This window comes from Equus quagga, chromosome 3 (assembly GCF_021613505.1).
Source record: "Equus quagga isolate Etosha38 chromosome 3, UCLA_HA_Equagga_1.0, whole genome shotgun sequence".
Lineage (NCBI taxonomy): Eukaryota > Metazoa > Chordata > Mammalia > Perissodactyla > Equidae > Equus > Equus quagga.
The window spans coordinates 139,569,088-139,595,954 of record NC_060269.1 but is presented as its reverse complement, the minus strand read 5'-3'; the positions used below and the strand labels follow the sequence as shown (position 1 = coordinate 139,595,954).

The window sequence follows — 26,867 nt, the reverse complement described above, 5'->3', positions numbered from 1 at the left end:
CAATGTCTCCAGTTATATTTCAAGATGCAAACTAAGCAAATGTTCAATCTTTTGTCATTTAATATGCCTATTTTTAAAATTTATGTTTAGCAGTGTTATGTATTGTCTCTCATACCTAGAATTAATCAAAATCTGAAACTAGGCTACATTATTTTTAGTGTTAAAGAAAATCAGATCAGCTTTACAAATTCTATGTATGTGAGGCACACAGTAACGTCTCTGAATAAAGACACACTGCATTGTCTAAGACTAAATTTACCAGCACTAGTAAAAATTAGACTGGGCAGTCTAGAGTTATTCTAGAGCATGGTAAGAGGAGTAGTTACCCCTAAAAAGAGAATCAGAATGTTAATGCTGTGAAATAGCTTGAAGATTATCTAGTCTTTTTAACATCATCTTTTTCATGAAATTAATAATAAAGCAGTAGCTTCAAAACATACACTTACAAACTGGGACAGTGAAGGATCAGATGGAGAGGGGATTTGGAATTTGAGCAGAAGCAGAGGGGAGGAGTGGAGGTAGGAAATAAGGCGGAGAAGGTACAAAAGTCTATGCTAGGATACATCGGCTGAAGGTCTGAAAGAAACAGCCGATGGTACTATTTATACCATTCTTTCTCTCCAGAAAATAAGAAAAGTGCTAGCTTGCTTCTCCCTGGCAAGTGACCCCTGTGCCAGAAAAGGATCCTAAAGTTGTCCCTAATGTACCTGCGCTTATCAACCAGAGATCAACAAATTTACCCTATATCTGGCTGAATCCTTGTAACGTTACTTTTTGGAGAGTGGAAAAAAGTAACTCTTCCTCTTGATTCCTTAATTCAGAATAATTTCATGGCACAATTAGAAATCACATCTAAACAAGGTCAGCCTGTCACTAAATGCTTGGCTGAGAACAGATCTTTCCCTGTTTACAGAAAGCAGAAGTGCCCAGGGTTTGAAAGGTAGTGGGGAAGGAAGTGAGCAGGGTGAGAGAAACAAGGTGCAGAAAAATCGTCCAGAAACCCTGAAATAAATTACGCTTATGCGTAGTTTTGACACTGTTTATCTTGAACCATATGCAGACAAATGGAGGTTTGTGCAGAGAAATTTTCTCATGAGCAGTCACATGGGCACAACACTTTCCATAAACATTCCTTTGAATATAACAAAATCCACCAATTGATGAAAAAATTATTCATTATGATTTTGATGGTCCTTTTATATGAGTAACTTTTCATAAAATATCTTCATTCTTAGAAGATATGTGGACTGAGATATGATGGCATTTGGAAAACTTTTAAGAAAACTTTGGTCCTATGAGAGCAAATTAGTCTTAATGTTTTTGCACCAAAAAGGACTTAGATTACTGTTAAGAATCAGAAGCTTGTAATCACAAGCAATGTTAAAGAGGGGTAAAATTACCAAAGTTTCCAGCAGAGTCTCGACTTCTGGTGGTATAGGGAAAGTAATCTGCCTTTCAGTCCTTGTAGGACAAGATTTGCTTGAGTGCTTTCTGGCATGCTGGGGCTTCGCCTTTGTGTATGGTATGCATGATTTAAAAGAAGCTGTGTCAGCACTGATTTATACATTGACAGCTAAGGATAATAAGATATGGGCAAACATACAGCTCACCCTTTTACAGATTAACCTGGAGACTGCATTAGGCAAATTTGATAGCATTAAAAGATTTTGCCAATTTGTCTGGAAACAATTTCTCTTTTGTAGTATGTCAAGGGTAACACTTCATGCCATTGTACTAATTTAAATGGCTTTGATAAATTGTTCAAGAGGTTAGAGAATAGTAGTGTAGATATATATTTAGCACTTTAAAATAAAAAGGCTATTAACTTAATTGTTAAATGAATTTAATCCGTAAAAATCAAAAGTGCTCAAGAATGTAAGTGTTTTCTTGGAACCTCAGCAGCCGTATTACATCATGAGGCTTTAAAAGTCTTCTTAGAAAATAAAATTATACTTCTGTATTACTTCCTAATAAGTGGAAATGCTTTGGGCTATTATAGTAGCACGGCTGGTAGCTATTATTTGGGGAAAACCTTAGTTTATAAAAGCAATAAAATTGTATCTTCTCCAGAGTTTGCCTTTTTGTGTATTGTATGTCCTAAATTGTACCATTTGCATGACATCAGGTAGTCTCCCGTGTTATTGTGTCCCCTAGAGACCTTCTTAAAAATGAGATGCATATTTCATGAGATATTCTCTATGTACATAATTTCTAAAGTAAGGAATTTGAAGAGGCCCCTCTGAAAGTCACTGGATTAAATCATTGCACCTTTATTCAGGAGTCTTGTGAGAGAAACAACTGTTATGGGCATGTTTAAACAGTTCTTTAAGAGCAGACCTCAAATATGAATTAGCCCTTTTAGTGAATTCCGAACTTGAAACAAGGAGGAGATCCATTTGTATTATGATCATAGTCTTACCGTGTATGTCTGCCTTCCCTCCCAATGCATGCAGAGCTGACAGCTCACCTGACTATGTCATCGAACATTTTGTTTTGATCTCAAGTGAAGCATTAAAATACTTTTTCTTTATTGGCAGAATAATATTGCTAAGCATCAATCTACTAGTTTAAACAACAACTGCTTCTTTGTAAAAATAGGAAGAAAGAAAGGATAGGACAGAGAGGATATAGGATTTATTACTTAGCTGTTCATTTCAACCAGATGAATTCCTTTGTATGAATAAGGAAATTTTAATTCCAAAAACAAGTGACAGGAAAAAGCAGACTTAACCAAATTTGGAGCAGCCTTTTCTTTTCATCTTTGAATTTTAACAAATGAGTACTTAAGCTACAGAAGAAGATTCATCTGTTTGAATTTTGTATTATGTAGAAGGAACTGATACGGCTTTTAAACTTTTTACCGTTGATATGTGTAGTATTTTAACAATGTTGCTGCCGTATATGTGTCTTAGTTTTTGGGGCTGAAATTAGCATCTTTGAGAGAAGTAAGAATTTTTTATTAATTTCTTAATAGTTTTAAAAACTTATTTTCTGGAGAGTGGTATAATTCGGGAAGTTCCTTAACTGAAAAGTATGCCGTATTTACAGTATAGAGAATTCGCATATAATGATAAACAATGCAAATTATAAGAATAGTGAAGTTTAATAGAGAACAACTGCTAGTTTTCTAAAGTGTATTCCTGGTTGAAATTAGCAGGGAAATATATGGCACCTCATTTCTCTTTCTTGATTTGGAGTTCTCGAAGGAAAACTGCTTTTAAAAGAAGAAAACCTAAAAGTAGTCTTGCTCTTGCTTGCCAAGGATAGTGAAATTAACATGCAGCTGGGCTTCTCTGATAAATGGATTCTGTTAGGTCACTGAGGGGTGCATGTGACATTAAGTGATTTACAGTCCTTTACCTTAATGAAATTGTTTCAGCAAGATGACGCTGAAAGCTCTTAATGGATAGCTTTTCTTGATGTAATGAAATTGCATTCCTATGGCATTTAATATAAGGTGCAGTTATTATTTACTGGAGCTTTCCAAGGGCTGCTATTTGCACAGACAGTTCAGAACAAAAAGAGATTTCAGTGGCGGCACTGAGGCCAGAATGGCTTGTGACATTCTTAAGGAGATGAGTGTGTTCGTGAAAGCATTTCAGTTAGTGCAGCCAGGACTCCGTAGACCCTTCAGGAGACTTCCTTTCACCTAACCCTGCTAGTCTTCAGCTTTTTACATATATTCTTTTAATCTATTTAACAGGCAACTGGATTACAACCAGATCAGCTGTATTGAAGATGGGGCATTTAGGGCTCTCCGGGACCTGGAAGTGCTGTAAGTACTGCTTATTTCTCTTGCTCTTTAACAGGAGCTTTGTGTCTGGGGAGTGCTGATGTGGAAGCTTATCTACTTGCTTAAAACCTTGTGTCAAAATGGTCTCCTAAAGAGATGCCTTAAATAACTCATGGTGAATACAGAGAAGAGTCGAAATGTGTGATTGTGCAAAACCTTGCATATCCTATCTGTATGTTTAGGTAAAATTGTCTGGGAAGGACACTCACACATTCACACTTATTGTCTTTTAAGTGTTTCTCCTTATAGTAAAATATTCTCACTCACAGGATTTGTAAGAATTCTCAAAATTGCTAAGTATTAAGACAACATCAGTTGTATAGGAAAAATTACAACAAAAAATAAACGTTGGTAGCTGATATATTGGTATATTTTGTGGTTGCTATGCAATGTAAAGACGTTTTCTCATTTTAAAATGTCATTTTTAACTAGACAATATCATCTTTGTAAGATTATTTGAAATCTACTTTCTAATATTAATATACCACCCATTAGGTCCCTTTCAAAGTCTTCGTTACTGACTTTGTAAAGCACAACACACAGATTTGAATTATAATTGGCATCCTCTGTCTTTCCTTGCTGGATAGATATGGCTGACAAAATTGGTTAGAGGCAAGTGAGTAATCTCTACAGACCTTTGAAATAGTAAAATAATTTTAATGAAATTGTTAATTATATTGAAAATAATTTTAGTGAAAACAAGAGTTACTAAAACGGTTTAAGCCACCTCTACTCTTCTGGAATCTTTTTCCAAAGATTCACATCTCTAGCTTTTTCGGTATACTTGCAAATTTCTCCCCAAAATAAAATATTTTTCTATGCCGTAATTCATCCCTGACTCAATTATTCAGAAATCCAAAATTGAATTAAATTATGAAGAAGTTTTGAATATTTAATCTATGTGTTAAAAGTTATCCAGGAATCATGAAATCCTCCTGAAAAAAGACTCTATTGCTTTGTAAATTGAATTTGAGGAGCAGAATGTAATTCTGACAAATGTTTAATGTGTCAACTAGAATGGCTTATGTTAGCATTATTTTCTATATTGTTTTGGTTTTAGTTGCGAGTAAATGAATAGAATTTCTAGCTGTGTCATGTGCTTCTAAGTTATTAATTAATTTTAAAGACTTACTTAAGAATGAGTTGATTGAGACAAATTGTGTTGTAAGAATATATACTGTTCTCCAACCACAAAAGAGATACTTTGTTTCTGTGGATAACTGTCCTTTTCTATAGGAAAAACATTCAAAGTGCTTATCATACACTTTGTAGTTATAAGGCCACTTTTTCAATTGTGTTCCAGAGCCATTTTTAATGTACAAAGCACATGGATGCTATTTCAGAGTCCGGATAACTGTGATTTCAGATAGTAGTCTGATGTCAAAACCGTAGTCAATGTCACTAAACTTTGTCTAGGAAGAGACTACCACAGGTGTTATTTAATTGAATAGAGCTGATCAAGCCAAAATATTTTGTTACTTAGTCATTGCTCCTAACTAGGAATATGAATGATGCCAATCTTTTTATGGAAAATTTGATGAATATTTTGGATGAATTAAAATCCCACAAAGTAGTTTGTTACTAAAATAAAAGAGCTTAAATACTTACTAGACATGGAATCATTCATATATATAATATATTGTGAACTCTTTCCCTCTGTAGAGAGACAGAAAGAGTACTCTGTCTATACATTGAGTGCCTGCTGTGTGCCAAGCACTGTGCTATGCATTGAAAACCCTTTACCCACAAATATAAGAACTATTCATTTGCTTATATGTTCTAAACTATCTTTGTTTTTAGAAGCAGTAAGTTCATGGAAACACAATCACCTCAAACTTTGCTTGTCATGTTATCAGAATATCTAAAATGTGACTTTAGCAAGACCCACTACCATGAAACACACCAAAGAGTGATAAAGGTTTTATAGTTCATCAAATTAAAATCAAAATCCAAAATATTAGAAACTCTTTTTAGGAGCTTATATATGTCTCAAAGAGATGCATAACGGTCAGAATCTGTTGTCTAAAAAAGTAATTAAAATTAGCACATAATATAAGAAAATGTAAGTTTCTTTCAAAATCTTTTAAATACTTGATATTAGAATTTCATAAAGTCAAGCAGACGGTCTTTTAATGTATGTTAATTTTTAAAATCCTCATCATTCATACAACCTGTCGAGAAAGAATTGATAAAGAATTTAAGGCAAAATTGGATAAAGTACTGAAAAAACTGGAATTTCTTAAGCCCAAATTTCTTGTCAGGTAAACCAGAAGTTTGCCTATTATAAACATTTAGTCGGGGGCTTTTTTTTTTAGAGTAACCCTCAGAAACGTTCCAGAATGCAAGTTGTCAGTTTTGCATATTTTTGCCATCCCTTACTCTTTAGTGTATATCTTCTTCTTATGTGGAAATAATGAAGGATTAATTAATTTGCACTTCACCTTAAATTTCAGATTCCCAATGCTTCAGATTGTTTTAAATTTTAATTCCATGAACCATTTGTGAATGTATGAATACACTGAGGCCAAACTGGAGAAGATGGGAGTGATCAGCCTGGGCCATTGATGAAAATTTGTTAGATTAGGATATATATTAAGGTAGAGAAAGTGAATAAAGTTCAAGCAGGAAAAGTCAAGCCAGGTGAAAGCAAGGAGGCAGTTTATCTCTTATATATTCATGGCCTTATTGTGGAATTCTGGTTAGTAGGATTTAGACTGTTTATTTTCTTAATATGAAGATATCATCTCAAAAATAACATTGGTAATTAAACCTAGATCAGTGTTTTCTTTTGCTTTGGATGCTAGATTGAGAAATGAAATATATTCCTTGAGTTGCTAGTCTTATGTTTTCTTTTTCCTTTTCCATAGAATGGGCATAATTTAATTGAATTGAAACATAGGGATTCATATCCATTAAATATCAGACTCTCTGATAAATCCTACGCTTGACGCTAAGGCAATAAGAAAGAATAAATCAAGATCTAAGTTCGAGAGGGCCTACCTGATTGCCAAGACTAACGTTTAATATTTACACCCCAAAATATCTTTTGTATAAGAATATGTTCTCACCACAAAGAGAAAATCTTGAGGTTGAACATAGAAATAGACTTTCATGTAGGAAAAAATGTTCACAAATAAAGAAGTACAATATATAAATTTACATTTTTTCAGAATAGGAGTTGATTGCGACCATAGCATATACATGACATCATACCTAATTAACATTTACATTTATTGTTAGTTTTAAAATAATTTCATTTCATTGGTTCCACATATTGTTCAGTTACCAGGTATCAGTATCAGTATTGCTTTGCCAGCATCAATACCGAATAAAAATGCCAACATAATTTATTTCTTTAATTGCATTATGTGAATTTACATTTTGAGAAAAGTTTTCAAATTGATAGCCACTGGCTTCAGCATTCAATGAAAACTCTCTTTTATGTGGAATTGTAAGAAACTATGGTTCAAAATTAATGCATGTCTGCTGAGTGTGAATTACTTTAAAAAAAAGTTATCCCCAAAGTCATATTTCAATATGCTATGTACTCTGAAGATTTTAGCCATATAAAGTCAGCATAAATTTTGAGAGTGGGAAAAGGGATCATTTGAAAGCAAATCCCTTTGAGAAGTAAAACCTTTTAGTTCAAACATCAGGGTGTATTTTAATGGCATTTGAAAAAAATCACTTGAGTATGGGAAAATGCTACAAGCTTCTGGATAATATGAGTCAACCAATTCAATGCTTTATAGGTCTTCCATAAAGTGGGGGTTTTTTCTATGTGACTTAATCCAAATCACTTGGATTAGTTCTTATGTCATTCAATACATTTCAAAACTGGATAGTAAAGAGAGTCAATGGGTGTTCTATATCTGTAGCTGTTGTTCCCTACTTTACTGAAAAGTTTAACCTAATCCCTCAAACCCTGAACACCCCATATCCCGCCATTGACAACCGCAGTCCCCAGCTGGCCTAATGGCAAATGTATCTTGCTTAGCCCAAATAGATTTGGCCCATGGACTGTTTGAAATATTTGAGTTAGCTGTCAGTATTTAAAACTTAGGGGGCCAGCCTGGTCGGGTAGTGGTTAAGTTCGTGCACTCTGCATTGGTGGCCTCAGATTCACGGGTTTGGATCCCGAGTACAGACCTACATGCCATTCATGAAGCTATGCTGTGGTGACACCTCACATACAAAATAGAGGAAGATTGGCAACAGATATTTGCTCAGGGGCAATCTTCCTCACCAAAAAAAATGAAAAGAAAAATTAGCAAATTAGGAGGACTGATCTAAAATTTTCCATTTCTAGCTTCTCTTGAGAAAATCAGTGTTTGGCAGCCTTCCATTACAGCACAGCAACAGTCCATTAGAGCTGAATATTAGCTGCTACAACAGAGAATATCGTTGCTAGATTGCCATAGTCCCCCTGGTCCCAGCTGTCTGTCTGCTCTTCTCCATCTCTCTTCCCCATTGTGTTTCTTTACATGCAGTCTGCTTCTCTCATGTGTCTTCCCTGCATGGCCTCTGGAGTCAAGTGAATTTGCAACCTCTAATTCAAACCCTTCTCCAGTATCAAACTTCATCCACCTGGGCCATTGATCCCATCTTTCTTGCTGCCTTCAGCTTTGTGCTGTTGAGTCACCACCCCACTGTATCTTCTAGATGCTGGAGTCATTTTCCATCTCCAAACTGTACTCACACACTCCTGGGACCACTGTCTCCCTGCTTTCTCATCACAACCAGACTTCTCTGAAGGGAGGAAAAAACAAAATCTCTCTTCTTAATCTTATTAACTCCAAGTTTTTGTAATCCATGTAATTCACCTCCCCAGTTGGACTATATGCTATTTTGGGACAGATTTTATGCTTGATTTATTAATGTTCCATGTTGCCATAAAAATAAGAGCCATTCCGGAAATATTCGATGAATGAATAAATAGTAGAAGTAGTAGAAATAGTAATAATAATACAACTAACAATGCTTGTGGTAGGAGGAACAGTAAGAAAATTTGAATTTGGCAAGAATTATACTTATTTTTACTATATCTCCCTTGACCACCCATCTTCCTGACTTTACCTTCAAGAAACCATGATCACGACCACGCAGCACTAAACAAAGGGCAGGATATGCGGCTGCAACTAAAACCTGTTAGAAATATTAAGCTTTCAATATACTGCTACAGCATGTCACTTCATCCCCACCCAATGCCAGTACCAAATATAGATATCAGCCTTATTACTCAACTTTCAGCAGCGGCTGACATCCACAGTAAAGAACGTTAGAGGACTCTCTTCCAGGACCTGGCAGAACTGATTCTGTGCTACTATTATGAGATTTCAGTTGGAGAATTCAAATATGTTCATTTCCTCATGGACACTAATTCCACATCGTGCCCCTCCAAGGAAATGTAACTTCTTGATTTTTCTAACTGTGACTGTCTCATGTTCATTCCTTAACCAATATCATAAGTAAGCATGCATGCATGCACGTGGTACATAAAGCACCGTGTAAATAGTCAAAGATACTATGGCTAAAGCCATAAATTTGTAATAAATATTTGATGAATGCCTAGTAAAGTGTTAAAGTATAAAATTTATTTAACATCTTGTGTATAATGTAGTGCATTCTCTATGCCATCTCTACCAGGTAGTTGTCCTGCCTAAACATAATCATGAAACGTTTTCTCTATATTAATATATCGAATGATCAATAAACCTTCAGATCTAAAATTCCTAACTTTTTTTTATTCTACAGCACTCTCAACAATAACAACATTACCAGACTTTCTGTGGCGAGTTTCAACCATATGCCTAAACTTAGGACTTTGTAAGTACTCACATATATAAAGGTCAACATAATCAACTGAAAGATCGCCTTAAGTACTACTGTTAGTAAGCAAAGAATAGACTGCTAGTTCATTATAGGGTAGACAAAGAGAACATTTTTTTAAAAGTTCCAGATAAGATATTTGGGCAAACAAACTATTATTCTGAAAACTTGAAAGCTTTCTTTTAAATGATATGCGTTATGAGAAGTTTGGGAGGGGAGACATTTACTTTGAGCTATTGTGGAGGTCACATTTCATTAAGAAATGGAAGACTCCTTGATTGGCTGTCAGAAATGATAAATGGTAAATCTTTATGATTTTATTACTGTACAGCAAGCAGACCTAATAAAGCCAAACTGGCTCTCTAACATTCTTTGTAACGTAAAATTACAGCATCACCCTCTAGTGCTTCTATAATTAAGATTGTGTCAGCATTTATATTTAAAAATATCTTTTCAGGGCTTACAGATGAACATTAAAATATTTTAGGTGAAGAAAAATGGTCCTCTAATAAAGCATTTGCTACAGCTATTTTTTTCTCTTAGAGAATAATTAAGCCTTAAAGTCTAGAGTGGGGGTATTTAGTTAAAGCATTTTCAGAGATAAGTCTCATTTAAACTGCGTTTCAGAATCACCTTGACCTAAAAAATATATTATATACAACATGTGAGAAATGGTGGGAAACATAACCTAAGCATTGAAGTTTTTGAAAAAATATGTTTTTAAGTGGGGTAAATGTATTTTGATTGGATTTTCAAAATATTTTTCATTTTACAATAGCTTATAACTGGAAACATATTACGTTTATTTTCACTCTTTAATAAAAAAATCAGTTGAATTGCCAGCATTTAATGATTTAGGTAAAACCAATATTAATGTCATTTTTCTCACTAAAATGTAGCTCTGTGTGCAATAACATATCATTATAATTTCCTTGGAATATGATTTACCAAAATAAAATAATTCTAAAAGTATGCAAATATAACCAAATTTTATTTTCTTGGGGCTATCAGATTGAGACTAATCTAGCCAAACTAAGAGCCCAGTTCACTCAAACTATGTTTGATGAAAATGGTTTCTCATTAACTCTAGCTAATTTTTTAAAAACAAATTGATCAAGCTTTCAATCTTTGCAAAACTAAAGCCACTGAGACTGTAAAAACATCCATCTACATTTTTTATATTGTCTTATTTTCTTGTAGAAATCCACTACGATTTGTCTTATTAATCAGGTTTTTAAATTTTTATGCTATTTTCTCTTTTCAAATTCATGCGCACCTAATTGAATGGTTGTAATGTACTTGATTTAGATGGAAATATTTAGAGAACAATGATGTGTAATGTGCTACGTGGCTTCCAAAGGATCCCACTCTGACTTCTAAGCAAACTGAGCCAGAGGTCACCCAGCTTTCCCAAAATGTAGCTTTTTGTTCTGTGGCATGCTGTCTAGTTTTGATGCAAGACAGTCTGTTCCCTATCTACAGGTTCAAGGAGAATGTTAAATAGTTATCTAACTTTAAATTCCCTTGCTTTGGTTGTTTCATTATTCTATATTATCATTGCTACTTAAAAATTCCATTTTTATGGTCCAATTATCTTTCTGGACTGAGTTCCATGTTTTAATATCCATTACTGTTATTGGGTTAGAATTGAGCACATCAGCTAAAAAGGACTGAAGTGGCATTACCGTGTCATAGACAATTCTGGGAATGATGCTTTGATTTATAGCTTTGGATGTCCTTTTCTTTAGTTTGAGAAAACATAAAAGCCAGTTTGAAATCATTTACCTAATTTAGTGGATACATTTGTCTGATATTTTATTAATGGAAAAATGCTATTTGCCACTTGGAAGGGATCCATTCTCTGGTGTGGATCCCTGCCAACAGAGAGGGACTCACTTCATTCCTTCGCTCCAAGCCATTTGTGTCTTTTAATTTCAGTTCCTGCTCTTTGAGAATAGGTCCGCAAGAGCCAAAAGCAGCTAGTCCCCTTTTCTGATGTTAAACGAAAAGAAGGAAATCAGAAGAGGCACGTGAAAGAAGTGTTTTATATTGAATTACTATTCTGTCTTGTTCAGCAAAAAATGAAAATGACCTGCTAAAAAGGTTTTGCAAGCAGTTTCTACAGAGGCTAGAGTGATAATTAAAACTGGGAGTCTCAACTTTCATTAACCTTCCCTTTCCCCCCTCCTCCACCGTACCCCACTGAAAAGTGCTCTGAGCACGTTGAAGGTAGGTGAGGCTAAGCTATGATGTTCTGTAGGTTAGATGTATTAAATGCATTTTCAACTTATGATATTTTCCATTTACAATTGGCGGTCAGTATGTCGGACTGCAGAGCAGTTTGCCTTGTACTTACTTGTTTCTCTCTACTGTTTTAAATGAACGTGGACAAAAGATTTTTATGATCATGTTCAAGCTTCTGTAGCTTTGCTCAGCTCAGAGATAAATGAAGAGAGACTTGCTTCTGTGGTTATAAACTGGTTTAATTTTTAGAAAAGTAAGTAGGTTGGTACTTGCTAACCTTTATCTACTTCTACGTTAAGAAATATCGTTATATATTATGATCAATGAATCCTCCAAGTTTTGAAATAACTATTTTCTGTTTTCGTGCTTTAAACCTCTTTCCCCTCATTTAGTCGACTCCACTCGAACAACCTGTATTGTGACTGCCACCTAGCCTGGCTCTCTGACTGGCTGCGCCAAAGGCCTCGTGTGGGCCTCTATACTCAGTGTATGGGCCCATCCCACCTGAGGGGCCATAATGTAGCTGAGGTTCAAAAACGAGAATTTGTCTGCAGCGGTAAGGGAAGAAGTACCTTTACATTGTCATATTCTTGTATGCTTTTAAGTAACAGAACTGTGAAGAGTGCATGCTTTAAAGGTTTCACTGTTGCTCACTAACGTGTGCTATTATGCACTAATCATTCTATGGAAATCCTCTTTTTAGTGATGATAATAACATGTTCTAAGACATTTGCACATGGTTTGCAATTACTGATTACTTGTACCTAAATTATTATGAAAAATTTTCCATTTTTCACTCCAGGAGAAATATGGAAAATTCTTAGATTATAGTTCTATTTGCTACTCATTATTTTCCCTGTAAATAATAAATTATAGCTACTTTTATATTAACAATTGAAAAATGATTAACTAATCCTGGATCCCTGCTGTGAAATTCAAAAAAGTACATCAACTATGGTTGCAGAGTGACAAAGTACTTTTTGTGTATACATATATACTAATGCTTCAATTCTACTTAAAACAGATCAATGACTAGCTTTAGTAACAAAAATACAACATGAGCTATGCAAAATAAGTATTTCACCTATTATTTACCTCATTTCAGCTTCCTCATAACAACTATAGAGAAATGTAATATTATCTCTATATTAGAGATTAAATTGTTGAGAAAAGAAGATGCTAAGTAACCTTGTCCAAGGTTATATAGTTGAGTCCAAGGATCACAATCTAGGCAGTCTCATTTCCAGTCCATGTATATATACATATATATATATATACATATACAGAAAGTCCCTGACTTAATGATGGTTCAACTTAGGACTTTTAGACATCACGATCATGCAAAAATGGTATGCGTTCAATAGGGACCAATACTTCAAATTTTGAATTTTCATCTTTTCCTAGGGTAGCAATATGCAATATGACAGTGTCTTGTGATACTGGGTAATGGCAGCAAGTGGCAGCTCCCAGTCAGCCACACGTTCGTGAGAGTAAACAACGGATACACTTACAACTATTCTATACCGTATGACCGTTCTGTTTTTCACTTTCAGTACGGTACTCAATAAATCACATGAGATATTCAACACTTCACTATAAAATGGGCTTTGTGTTAGATGTTTTGCCCAAGTGTAGGCTAGTGTAAGTGTTCTGAGCACGTTTGGGGGAAGCTAGGCTAAGCTATGATGTGTGGTAGGTTAGGTGTATTAAATGCATTTTCAACTTATAATCTTTTCAATTTATGACGAGTTTATCAGAACGCAACCCCATCATAAGTTGAAGATCTGTGTATGTATATATATATGTTTATTTATTTATAAAATTATATGTTAATATTGATCTATATTAACATAATTTATTTTATAAATATCAGGCTGGTTCTGCTTCAGAAGTTTCTGCTCAAAATACAGTAAAACAAATTTTTAAAATATATGTAATGCATCGTAAATAGTTAACAGTTTGTTAAAGGAGGAAAGAGAAGACGTGCTAGTACAGGATCTTATTTTATTGTTATCTTTTCGACTTTTTTGTGTGTTTTTTCACACTTTTTATAACCCGAACAAAATTTTCTTATAATGTCATGGGATGTTCTCAATAGGTCTGATTGCTTTTTTAAAAATTAAATAATGGAATGACTAACAGTTCGTTACTAACCACTTTTTTCTTTCTTCACTTTTTCCTTCCTGTTTTCTAGATGAGGAAGAAGGCAAGTTCACGTTTCTTTTTTAGACTGAGACTATTTTTGTAAAGTTTGAGAGCTTGTTGAGAGGGACTGGGTTAGTAACTAGCCTACAGCCTCTTCCTGGCGCGTCACCACCCCTGGGCCCTTCCCCTGCGGGTCAGAGAGGGCTGTCCCTGCTCCAGTAACCAAGGGTTTGCAGATGCCCATTTGGTACAACACAACTGGCATTCTGTTGTTCATCATTTGAACAGTAAAATCTCATTTCAAAATAGTTTTGTTGCCAAATACAGAGTAATAAAAATATATACCTGCAGGTAACTACTTAGGCTAAAATTTTAAGCCATGAAAAGCCAAAAGAGAATAATATAGATTGACAATTACAGAATGACATGAAGCAAATTATTATAACTTTAGAGAAAGTGGTAATTTTGACCCCATCAAAATAAGACACCAAACTTAGCATAATCTGATTCTTCCCCACATTTGTTGGTGCGTGATTACTTATTTAGAATCAACAGTTATGTCTACCAAGATGGAAAGTTACTGTTCTTTCTTTTTTTGTGGTAAAGTAGGTTAAGCTACTTAAGTTCCATAAAGACAAAGCTGTGTCTAAGCTTATTAGAAATGAAATATAGGTTAGTCTAACATTGCTGCTTTTTTTGGAACTCGGAATAGTTTTGAATGAAATTCTAGTTTTGAATCTGAATTTAGCCTTTTGCGCAATTATCTTAAAAATTACTATTTTTATAATTAGTTTTAAAAATCTCATTTACTTCATCTGGGTATTGACCCAAAAGTGCAAATGCATGCTTGCTAAAATATATTCTAGAAATGTGGGATCATTTTATGATCAGATGTTTAGAGAAATGTATTTCTGTTAACTATTCTGTTAATGTATTTCTGTACATTCTGTTCAATGTATTTCTGAGCTAAGCATGCGTGTTTCACAGTGATGAAATTCAGGAGGAAGAACATAATTGCTGTTTGTTTCTGTTTCAGGTCACCAGTCATTTATGGCTCCTTCTTGCAGCGTTTTGCACTGCCCAGCTGCTTGTACCTGTAGCAACAATATCGTAGACTGTCGTGGGAAAGGTCTCACTGAGATCCCCACGAATCTGCCCGAGACCATCACGGAAATGTATGTGCCCTGAAATTCCCTCCTACCCCTCCACCTCCCAGGGACCCTAACCATGACTTTCCTTAGGAGATTCTGAGTTTATCAAAGGCAAATCTGGTCGATTAGCTTAGACAAATGTCCCTTTCAGAATTGTATTGACCCTTACTCGGTCTAATTAAATACCTTGTTGAATGGCTAGGATTTTTTTTAGCACAGGTAGAATTAAAAGGAATGCATTTTAAGGATAAGTAGTACTTTCTCTTCCCTGGAGAAGGTGTTATTGGGCTGGTTAGGAAAAATAAGGGTGGTTATACCTCGTCTGACTGTTTGGGTCTGTAGAGCTGCTCTTGTCCATTTCTAACTTGGAGCTGGGGAAAACAAAAGAAGGATGGAGCTGGAGGAATGAATCACAGAAACAATCTAACTTGATGATGTTCTCCCTCTTCAAGAGCTCACATTTTAAAATGCAGTTTCACTTTTTGTTTGAACTGTTGTATGGTCTACCACAAAGTATAAAAACAGATAATATTACAAAGTCAAAATATATTTTTAAATTAGTGAACATTTTAACCAATTTGAGCCAATGACTGACTACCTCCATCAAAAGTTAAATTCTCTTGACAGACTATTTCCTACTTATTTTGTACGCAGCCACTGTGTGCATTTTTATGTCCTTGCCAAGCAGAAGTCATGTGGATAAAACAAGGTCACATACGATGTGAAAGGGACTGCTAGTACCATCTTGGCAAGTAAGCATTAGGGAGAATCTTTACCTGAATATCCATTATCTAAGAAAGCACCTCTTAACCACCCAGCCTATCATATTATTGTTTTTGAGGCCAATTCTTATTTTTCATTAAGTAAATAGTTTTGGATATTTTTTGGTTGAAATAATAAAATAGGACCAATTTCTTGTGACAGGGCTACACAGTAGGTACAAAACTATTATTTTCAAAAACTTTTTTTTCCAATTAACTGCTCTAATTTACTTATATGAGAATAACCTTAATTCACAAGACCCACTAACATTTTCAAGTATCAAATGTATCCTTAAAAGAGTGCTTGGGAGCCGGCCCCGTGGCCTAGTGGTTAAAATTCTGCGTGCTCCACTTTGGCAGCCCAGGTTCACGGGTTTGGATCCGAGGTGCAGACCTACTTCACTCATCAGCCATGCTGTGGCAGTGACCCACATACAAAGTAGAGGAAGACTGGCTCAGATATTAGCTCAGGGCCTGTCTTCCTTAAGCAAAAAAAAAAAAAAAAAAAAACAGGAGGATTGACAACAGATGTTGTTAGCTCAAGTCAAATCTTCCTCACCAAAAAAAAAGTGTGCTTAGAGCTCTGCAGTGTAAGACATGGTCCTCTTTAGGGAGTCTAGAATCTGTAGAGCTTTGACACAGACATGGATAAATGTATGTACATAATAATATTATTCTCATCAAATTTTTATTTGGTGGAACACTACTTTGCCCACAGAAGACATTTGTCAGTATTTTTTAGCTGAACCTTGAATGAAGAAGAACATATGGTTTGAGAAGAGACAGGTGACATTGCAAAAGAGAGAAACATCAGGAGCAAAGGGCAGAGGTGGCAGTAAGCATCATCTTTTAGAGATTGCACAATTGAACCGAATTAGATTACTAGGTGTATGTTGAGGCATCATGTAAAATTATGCCCCCAAAAAGATATCTCCACATAATTTTAAAGCCACAAATTATTGAAAGACTTTCATTTTCATCAGAAGATGTCATATATGATGAACTAAATAGCAGAAAGATGTGGTAAGTTTTCAAATAGGGGAGTAGTATAGTCATCTATCCAGGCACAAGCATTTATTCCATAAACTCTATGTGGAGGCAGATGAATTCTCTAGAGACTGTCTGTCAAGTGACTAGAAAATTTGGCATGAAAATTAAAAGCTGAAAAGAGGTACAAAGTAGAAAACGTTATAAGAGAGGAACAAATAAAGCTCAAAGTATTTATTACAGAGGGTGTAAAGTGAAGGGCAAGTTACAGTGGTTAACTAGAGACAGCAAGCTTTAGTTAGAACCACAGATCTACCTACTATTTACTATCTGTGAGACCATGGGCAAGATACTTATCCTCTATGGGACTGTCTCATTATGGAAACTAAGGGTTGTTGTCAGTTTGAAATGAAATAATTAACACATGTAGAGCTTTATGTGCTTGAGATGTAGTAATTATTCAATAAATGATACCTCGATTGTTGAAGCTTTCATCTAGGAGGTAACACATGAGGTGGGCCTTGAGAGATAGCTAGTGAATGGAAATGCAGAGATGAGAAAAGAGCTTTCAAAATTAATGAACATCATGAGTGTAGGCAATAAGAATGGAAATACAAGATACTACTGAACAGGAACTCGGTTTGACTGGTGTTTGATACCTGAGGAAGTTCAGGAAAATAAAATTGGAAAGGGAGTTTGGAGCCAATTCATGAAGGGCTTTGATGGCATAAGGATCAGAGTCTTTATTTGAAATACATTTGAACACAGGAGTTTTCATCTAAGTCTTCAAGAAGAATTAATCTGACAGCTATGTGCCAGGGGTTTGGCCAAAGGAGAGAATCCCATCCATGAGGCCTCTTAGGAGGCTATTATGTTGATCGAGGGGAGATGTCATGAGAGCAAGAGCTAGTAAGTAGCAAAACGAATGATGATGTAGAAGCAGATATGATAGCTAATATAGGAGCAGAATTAATGGGATTTGGCATTTGATGAGATGAGAGAATAATGGAGAAAAACGAACCAAGGATGATGCCAAAATTTCAAGTATGAGGGATAGGGAGATGGTGGTTATAATATTGTATATAAGAAGCTGAGAAGCAAGACCAAAACGTGGAAGGAAGATGGTGGTGATTTGTGAAAACTGAAGTACCAATGAGATATTTAGAGGTACTAAAATAATGCAGACTGTAATAATTTGGAGCAAGACAAGGACTTGAGGCAAAGATTTTGGAGTAATTAATATTATTTTAAAAAAAAAGTTGACAGTTAAAGCCATCGAATGGCCCCTGAAAAGGAGAGCAAGAGAATAGAAACCAAGAGAACTAAATAAAAGCAGCAGAGGGCCATAATACGTAAGGGAGGAAGGAACTTCTAGGAAAAATGATCTGCAGAGTCGAATACTCGGCCTGATGAACCAAGCAGAGGTCTGAGAACAGGTCTCGGAATTTGACCATGGAGGATTCAGGATAGAGTGATACTTTTCAGAGTGTTAAGAAGGGGAGTACATGATGATTATTGGAGAGAGCAAATATGGAGCAGTTTGAAAAGTTTGGCTGAGAGAGGATTTTTTGAAAAAGACAATTGTCACTATAAAGGACAGACTTGGATTTATTTTAAGATGCAGAAACCTGCAGTCATTAGAAAGAAAGAAAGAATGGGTTTAGAGAGAGATGAGAATGTTAGAGTTAGATAAGATATATGTGGGAGCAAGACTGTCCTGGACACAGGAGGGCATCCATTGAATCCTGATCATAAGAGAGGAGAAGGAAACGCTGTTGTGGTTGACAAAAGGAGAAGAATAAGTTGTAGATCTAAAAGACAAAGTAAGATGAGACATTTAAAATGGTTTATCTCCTGTAGTTTATTTTACTTTTTATAAAAGAGCTTTTCTTCTATTTTGTATGCTCTATAGATTTTGTATAATAGTGTGATTTATTAACATAAAAGTTATACTAGATAATATGTCCCATTGGTTTTGCCTATGTTGAGAAGGTTCTAGTCTATTTGGTAAAGCTGCAATAAATTAAATTTATAAATAACGATGAAAACATATGTGACGCTTGAGGTGAGTTTTACTTCTCTGATTATTACATTATCAGATTTATGAGTAGAGCATCTGGTAATAAATTATATTGATCTTCAACTCAACAAAATACCCCCATTGCCATTCATGGCATCTTACTAGCTAAATAACTAATTTCTTTTATTACTCTTTTATTTTTTTATTAAAGAACATCAGTAAGATTCATAAAATGTGGAGATAAGGATGACATCATCTTTTTTTATTTTTATAGATTCTTGCTTTCTAATACATGATGTACTGAAATTATAAACTCCCTCCATATTTTTCAAACAATTCTTTAATCTGGATTTTATCAGAAATTGTCATTAGCATTTCTTTACTGCAAGTTATCAGACATTTCATTCAATACTGTTAGGTTGATTTCCTTCTGTGTGATATGTCTTTATTCCTGCAACTGTTTCATGATATAATTTTTAACAAAAAGAAAACATGTATGTGCTATTTGTAGGAGTGATCAATTACATATAAATCTAGAAGGAAAAACTTGACTCATTCTTTTCTTTTTTCTGCTTACAAATATAATTTTGCACTTCTGGTGTTTGCTCAAATAATTATTTGTTAAGATATAGAAAGGGAATATTATTTTAAAGTCTGAATTAGAATAATTTGGAGAAGGAGGAATAGAAAGACTAACATTTATCTACTATGTGCAGTGTTGTATGCTACACCCACATTGTATCATTTGATCTTCTCTTTGATCTTTGAATGGGAGTAGTTATCGAAATTAATTGAAATAGGAAAGCTAATGCAGAGGCATATGCTAGATAAAGGTTGATGCTTTCTATGAGAGGCCTCATTATCCTGATGATATTATCCTGGCCTAGGATCTGTCCTTCCATTTGTAGGCTAGGATCTGATTTTGACTGCACCTAATAATTACGTTTTATATTTATTTATATATTTGTGTGTTTGTTTAGCATCTGTCTTCCCTTCTGACGTAGAAGCTCTATGAAGGCAGGAACTGGTTCTGTTCTGATCACCACTGAACACCCAGCAATGACTCTAGTACCTGGCACGTGGGGCATTTGACAAATATGAGATAAATGTTTACTGATTGAATGGATTATTTAAAAGTAAGCATTTAGAGCAGATTTTGTTTCTGAAAGGATGGACCTGTATTAAACAAGATTAAAAAAATAAAACCTGGAGAAGCAGACCATTCTCTCCCTGTAGAAGGAAAAAAAGATCCTTTTAAAGCATAAAATCAAGAAGAGAAAAGTTAATGAATAGACTGTTTAATGGAATGGGCTAAAATACTGAAAATTCATTTGTTAAATTCCCCTGTTCCCCACACAGGCTCCATGTGTCTGAGAGCTCGTTTTTCTCTGTTCTAGGCCAACCAAGCTAATATCTAATAGATACTCTCCTTCTTTAAATATATTAATTAATTCAGTCTTCCTACAATAAGTCTTAGACATTTTTCTAAGATCATATTTCCCCTGTAATGAAGCTTAGAGACGTTTAACTCAAATCTCTCAAAGACTGACAGTTTTACTTTGCTGTTTTATAAAAATTAAACTCAAAAAAATTAAGAAATCTTGCCAAACAAAAGATCTTCAGTTATGAAGTAGCTAAACTGGCTTCGGTCTTAGATTTGTTTGGCTCTGAAGTCCATATTCCTTCCTTGATCCAGCTGCAAAAGAAAGGTAGACAGGGCATGTGTTTGTTGGATTATCATGGAAGTGATAATTGAAAAAAATCGCAGAAAGAGCTGACTGATATTTAGAAAAATAGAACAACAGAAACTTTAAGAAACTTACATATAAAGAGGACCTTTAAGGAACATAGAGAAAGACAAGGCCTTAAGTTATCAAGGTGTTTGCAAAACTGAGAGCTCTTTCATAGTACTTTATATCTACAACTGCTATAATGTCATCTTTCCTATTCTCTGTTAAATGTTCTCATATCTCCCTGGATTTTGTCTGCATACACCTTATCCAGTTTAATTTGATATTTTGGTTAATGTCAAACTATCCTATTAGACTGCGAGCTTAACGAGGGCAGGACCATGTCTACTTTCTTCACCGTTTCGGCCTCGACACTTAGTGTAGTGTGAGTGGGGAGAAGGATAATGTTGGGGACAGGTTTGGGGGGGTCTGGGACACAAATCTGAAGGCCTCTAGGCCTCCATTCTTCATAGTGAAAAAAAGAAAACGTGACAAAGGAATATGGACTAATAAAGATGGGGGGCGAAATAGAATGTGTAATGTAAGGTAAAATTAGGTCTAAAAGAAAGAAGCTCTTGCTCCCCTGGAATCTGCCTGGCACATTCCTGCTTTGGACTCTGCTGGTTGAAACCTTGTTTTCATACAAATGAATTGCCTGTGGCAAGTTATACATGATCTGGCCCACGGCAACAAAGTTATTAATAGCCAATTGATTCTCTCCATATCAGATCCTCAGAATTAATTTCTTAATTCATGTTTTGAGGTATAAAATTTTGAATATGATGTGATGGATTGCTATAATGTAGACATTTAGTTCTCTTCAATCTAGTTATAGATTTTCTGTTTAGACCATTATACAGAAATTCCATAAATCATGGAGAATGGTTAGTAAGAGCATAGGCTGTAACAATTTAGGGTGTCTTGTTTGTTCTATGTCCTCCTACCCTTCCTTTTGTTTGCCTTTTTCAGGGCTCAAAAGCTGGAAGCTGTGCAATTCTTTCTTTTATTTGTCTGAGAGAAGCTCACGGAAAGGTTCAAATTATGGGAAGGGAAAGGATGGTAGCAAGGTTCTCAGGGCAGGTCTTCTGAGTACTGTTTCAATATTTTCTAAGATGGATTGCAAAGTCTCAGAAGTGATAGTTTTTTTGGACATGTTATTCAAATAGGTAAAATAGGAAGGAAGCTCATTTTGTTGAGTAAATTCACTGGACAACTACTCTTATACTGCCAGTAATAAAGAAGGCTCTTTCGAAGTGATTCACAGTGATGGAGGGTGGATAGGAGGTTTGGAAGTACTTTTGCTCCTTTTGTTTCCTCTGGGTCACTTGCATGCATAATTATAGAGAAGTGAAAGTAAGAATGATTCTGAATGCTATATCTGATTACAACCTGCATTTATGTTAGTGAATATTACTTTAAAAATCCGTCTTTTCCCTCCATTTCTTTTTAGACAAATTCTCTTCCTGTATATGTTTAACTCTTTTAGCATACCATGTCTGCATTTGCCTCTTCCAAAATTCTGAATCTTTAATTCTATTAAATAAAACTTCCCAAATTTGGAATCCACCTATTTCAAAGACATCTGACTTTCTATAGGTAGGGATATGTAAGTTAGATTTAATCAACATGTTTTTAAGTAGTCCATTCTACACCAGGTTATTAAGACAGTTACAGGTACTCATGAAATCCAGCATGATTTTCTGATTATTTATCATTCACTCAGCAATGTCTCAGCTAATAGAACAGCTATCATGCCATGTAATTGGGTGATTTTCTTTTAATTATGCCAAACTTTGAAAATCAATTTTAAAAATAAATGCAACATTTGAACTAATTTTTATAGAATGTTGTAGATTACCTTGACTTTTAGACAACATAAATAAATGTAAATAAAATATCTAAATAAAGCAAATGATACCATTTTAATGTAATTTGGTATGAAAGAAATAAATAGTCCATAATCTGAGTTTGCCTTAAATAAAAAGTATGCTAATTTCAAAGTGAAATTGTTTTTCTTATGAAAGTATTTGTTTCATTAGGAAAGTATTTAAAAATTTAGCGATGTATGCCACTTAAGGGTTATGATATGCAATAGAAAATAGGCAGAGTTAAGAAAATGTTATCAAAGTGCAAAGGTGAGCAATTCTACTAATATTTGTAGTTTTACTAGAGCACTTGTTAACAGCTGGAGCACTTGTTAGCATTTTGCAGTTTCCCACAATCGTGACATTCTTGTTACTTCAGATACGCCTACAGAATTAGCTAGCCTGTCGCATGGCTTTTACCTTTGCATTTGATAATTTTACAATTTTGTGCTTTTCAGGCTACCTAATATGATAACACACTCCTCTTTGATGTCTTGGAGAAATATATATGACATAATACATTTTTAAAAACATCTTGTGTCAAAGTTAACACCTTTTTATGATAAAGAAATTTACTTCAGACCTACTGAAACAGAATTTAGGAAACTATATAGTCTCTAAAGGTTAGCAGAAACCTTTTAAATTTTTTGTAATGTAGAAAATAATTTTGTTAGTTTTTACATAAACCTGGTTTCAAATAGGGGGCTATGACTCTACATCTCTACTCTAATGTAGAGAATTAGAAATATGTTCTCATGTTTGCTTTTGAGATTCTTACAATAGCAGAAATTAGGTATGTATTCCCCAAATCTCATAAAAGAACTAGTTTTTTCTTCGATCAAAAAATATAATTTTGTCTGGAAATGTCATTAAATAAACAATCCTGGGATCAAAATAAAGGCATCATCAAAGTATATACATAAGTCAAGAATTCAGCTCTGATTATGTCCTAACATAGTTATGATTAGAAAAACAAAATAGCATCATTCCTTTCTGACGGTATATTTTATTTTATGAGATAAGTAGTCAGAAAGTTGTTTGATGTAAAAGAAGTTTTTTCATGCAATTGTATTTTCTCATGTTTTTGGATTATTTTTTCGGATGTTTTCATATCATGATTTCATCATAAGTAAAGAGCTCAGAAAAAGACAAAATAATTTAGCTTCCTACAGAATTGCAGAGAACAAATTCATTATTCGGTATAGAAAACAAACATCTCTATTGTGTTCCATCAGAACAAACATCTCACATTAATTTTTAGTTATCAGTAGCCACGCTTAGTGTAATCTCTACAGCAACTTTGACAATTTCACAGCAAAATAGTGTGAGATAAATTATCTGAAATAAATTCATAGATTAAACTGTACTTGTAGTTCCACAGGCCATTATTGAGTTCACTAATAACATTGGAGTGTTTTCATCTATATTTTGACAGAATTCTCAATTTTACATGCATATCTTGAACAATCTTTAATTGCTATTGAATGAAATAGTAGAATAATCATCCTTAAAAAGTATATCCATTCCATGCAGAGAACCCATTTTTGTTAAGAGTATGTGTTCATGATCAGAAATTTGTTTGTACCTATTTCCCGCAACTTATTTCTTTTTTTTCAATTTTATTGAGGAATAATTAACCAATACAATTGTATATATTTAAAGTGCATCACGTGATGATTTGATATACATATACATTGTGGAATGATTGTCAAGATCAAGATAATTAACACATCCATCACCTCACATAGTTTATTCTTTTTGTGTGTGTAGTGAGAACGCTTAATGTCTACTCTCAGCAACTTTCAAGTATACAATACTGTGTTATTAACTACAGTCATCATGCTGTACATTAGATCTCAGAATTTATTCTTCTTATAACTGAAAGTGTGTACCATTTGATCCCCATCTATCCATTTCTCCCTCCCACTTGCCCCTGGCAACCACCACCATTCTATTTTCTATTTCTATGAAATTGGCTTTTTTCTTTTAGATTGCATGTGCAAATAATAGTGTACAGTATTTGTCTTTGTCTGGCTTATTTCACTTAGCATAATATCCTCCAGGTTCATCTGTCAAAGGACATTTAAGTTGTTTCCATATCTTGGCTTTTGTGAATAAAGCTGCAATGAACATGGGGCTTCAAACATCTCTTCAAGATACTGATTTCCTTTCCTTAGATATATGCTCAGGAGTGAGATTGCTGGATCATATGGTAGTGGTATTTTTCATTTTTTAAGGAACCACTATATTATTTATCATAGTGGCTGCACCAATTTACATTCCCACCAACAGTGCTCAAGTGTTCCCTTTTCTCCATACCCTCACCAACACTAGTTATCTCCTGTCTTTTTGATAGTAGCCATTCTAACAGGTGTGAGGTGATATCTCATTGTGGTTTTGATTTGCATTTCCCTGAAGGGTTAGTGACGTTGAGCACCTTTTCCTGTATTTGTTGGCCATTTGTATGTCTTCTTGGAAAAATGTCTATTCAGGTCCTTTGCCTATTTTTTAACTGGATTATTTGCTTTTCTGCCTTTGAGTTGTATTGGTTCTTTGTATATTTTGGATATTAACTCATCAGATATATGGTTTGCAAATATTTTCTCACATTCTTTTGTTTGCCTTTTCAATTTACTGTTTCCTTACTTATGTCTTCTTTGTACCTAACTTCACAGAAAACTTGTATATGTAATATATATGTTATATGTGTACGTACATACTTTATATGCTTTTTTCTTGTTGAGTTGTATGATCATTTAAGCAGAAAGATATAATGGCTTTCTTAAAAGAAAAATATAGAAGACTGAATCAAACTTTTGTAATATTAGTTAAGAAGTGAAACTAAGTATGGTAAAATTATAAATAAATTGGTAAAAAAGAAATATTAAGGTGACTGGAGTGGAGCTTAAAGTGGTAAGGCAAGTAAGAAATTCCAACTGGTTTCTTTTAAAAAGTCCAAGGAGCCTGATGCATATTATTATAACAGAAGAAGGACATGTGGAAAATACTATTATTTTACATATACTACATAGTCAACAAATAATTTTTGAGTGCCTACTCTGCATTTGTCATTGTAGATGGAGGGACACAGTTCCAACCTTCAAAATGTTTACAGTGCAGAGAATTGAAGCTTTACATAAACAGAAACTTTGAAAAGTAGATGATAAGTAATAAATACATATGCACAGGGAACACAGAGATGAATACCTTGGTTTGCCTGGGAGAATCAAGGCATCTTCAGATATGAGGATGTGTTTTGCAGGCAGAGAAATTTGGAACTTTCTAGACAGAGGAAAGAGCATATGCACAGTCCCAGAAAATGAGAGGTAATGTATCTTTGAGAAATTATAAGAGTTTTTGATTGCTAGAAGAAAAAAGCAGAAGCCTAGTCTTGAAGAGTCACCTGCCTGATGACAAGAGGGTACCAGGAAAAATTTTGAGCAAGGTGGTAGCATGATTAGATTTGTTAGTTAGAAAAATCACTCTAATGTGGAGTGGAGAGTGGTTTGGAGGAAAGGAGCCCACTGAGAATGTGAGAGCATCAGTCTCTATAAGGCACGATGAAGGCCAACTTAGCAGCAGATAAAGATGGAAGGTTATTCCAAGGAGTGACCTAGTGCTATTGTAGTATTTCCCTAAAGTGTTCTACAGGAAAAAAAAATGGAGTCTCATCAGATGTAAAATAAGACCTACATGGACTTCAGCATAAAAATGAAGACAGCTGGGGCATAGTCAAAGTATCATTCATTATCAGACAAATAAAATTGTCATTTGTTTTTTAGGAATTAAGTTATAGATTTATGGTTATATAATCAACTGGAAAGATGATGTTGAAAATTTATATAATTGAAATTCTATTAAGAGCACACTGTTATCTAAACTTTAGGAAAAAAATAATAGATAGCTTGGACAGTAACACAGTACAGGGGTAGGAAAGAATGCAAATAGCTATCTACTCATTGAGTAATACTGTTAAACAAGTAATGTATAAAGATAATTTGCATAATGTTTTTAAAACTAAAATTATTACCAAATAGGGAACTTAGGTCAGTGCCTGACTCATAGTGAGTGTCCAAAAGGTTTTAATTATTAATGAAAAACAAAGCAGCAGAACTTCTAAATGATTTTCTTTCTTGGGTTGCCAAAGAAAATTATGTATGAAAACTTATTGTTATTGACACTATAAATCTATACTCTGGCCGCCTAAAATTGGTGAGCCATGTGCCTCAGCCCATTTTCCCCCCTAAATCTAAACCATGTGATTGTGTGTATCTTTGCATTTGAATATGTGTCCCTACGAATACATGCTTGAAATTTTTAACACTGATTCAGAAGGTCATTG

General features: G+C 34.5%; 1 protein-coding gene across 2 annotated transcripts in view; it reads left to right on the top strand.

The window, feature by feature from the left end:
• The window catches only part of SLIT2 (slit guidance ligand 2), a 366,489-nt gene that overhangs the window by 231,764 nt on the left and 107,858 nt on the right, over positions 1–26,867 (top strand). For both annotated transcript variants that reach the window (XM_046656964.1, XM_046656963.1), the window contains exons 6-9: positions 3,704–3,775; positions 9,548–9,619; positions 12,259–12,422; positions 15,048–15,186. In XM_046656964.1, coding sequence (XP_046512920.1) covers positions 3,704–3,775; positions 9,548–9,619; positions 12,259–12,422; positions 15,048–15,186 — 447 coding nt within the window. The remainder of the gene's footprint in view (positions 1–3,703; positions 3,776–9,547; positions 9,620–12,258; positions 12,423–15,047; positions 15,187–26,867) is intronic.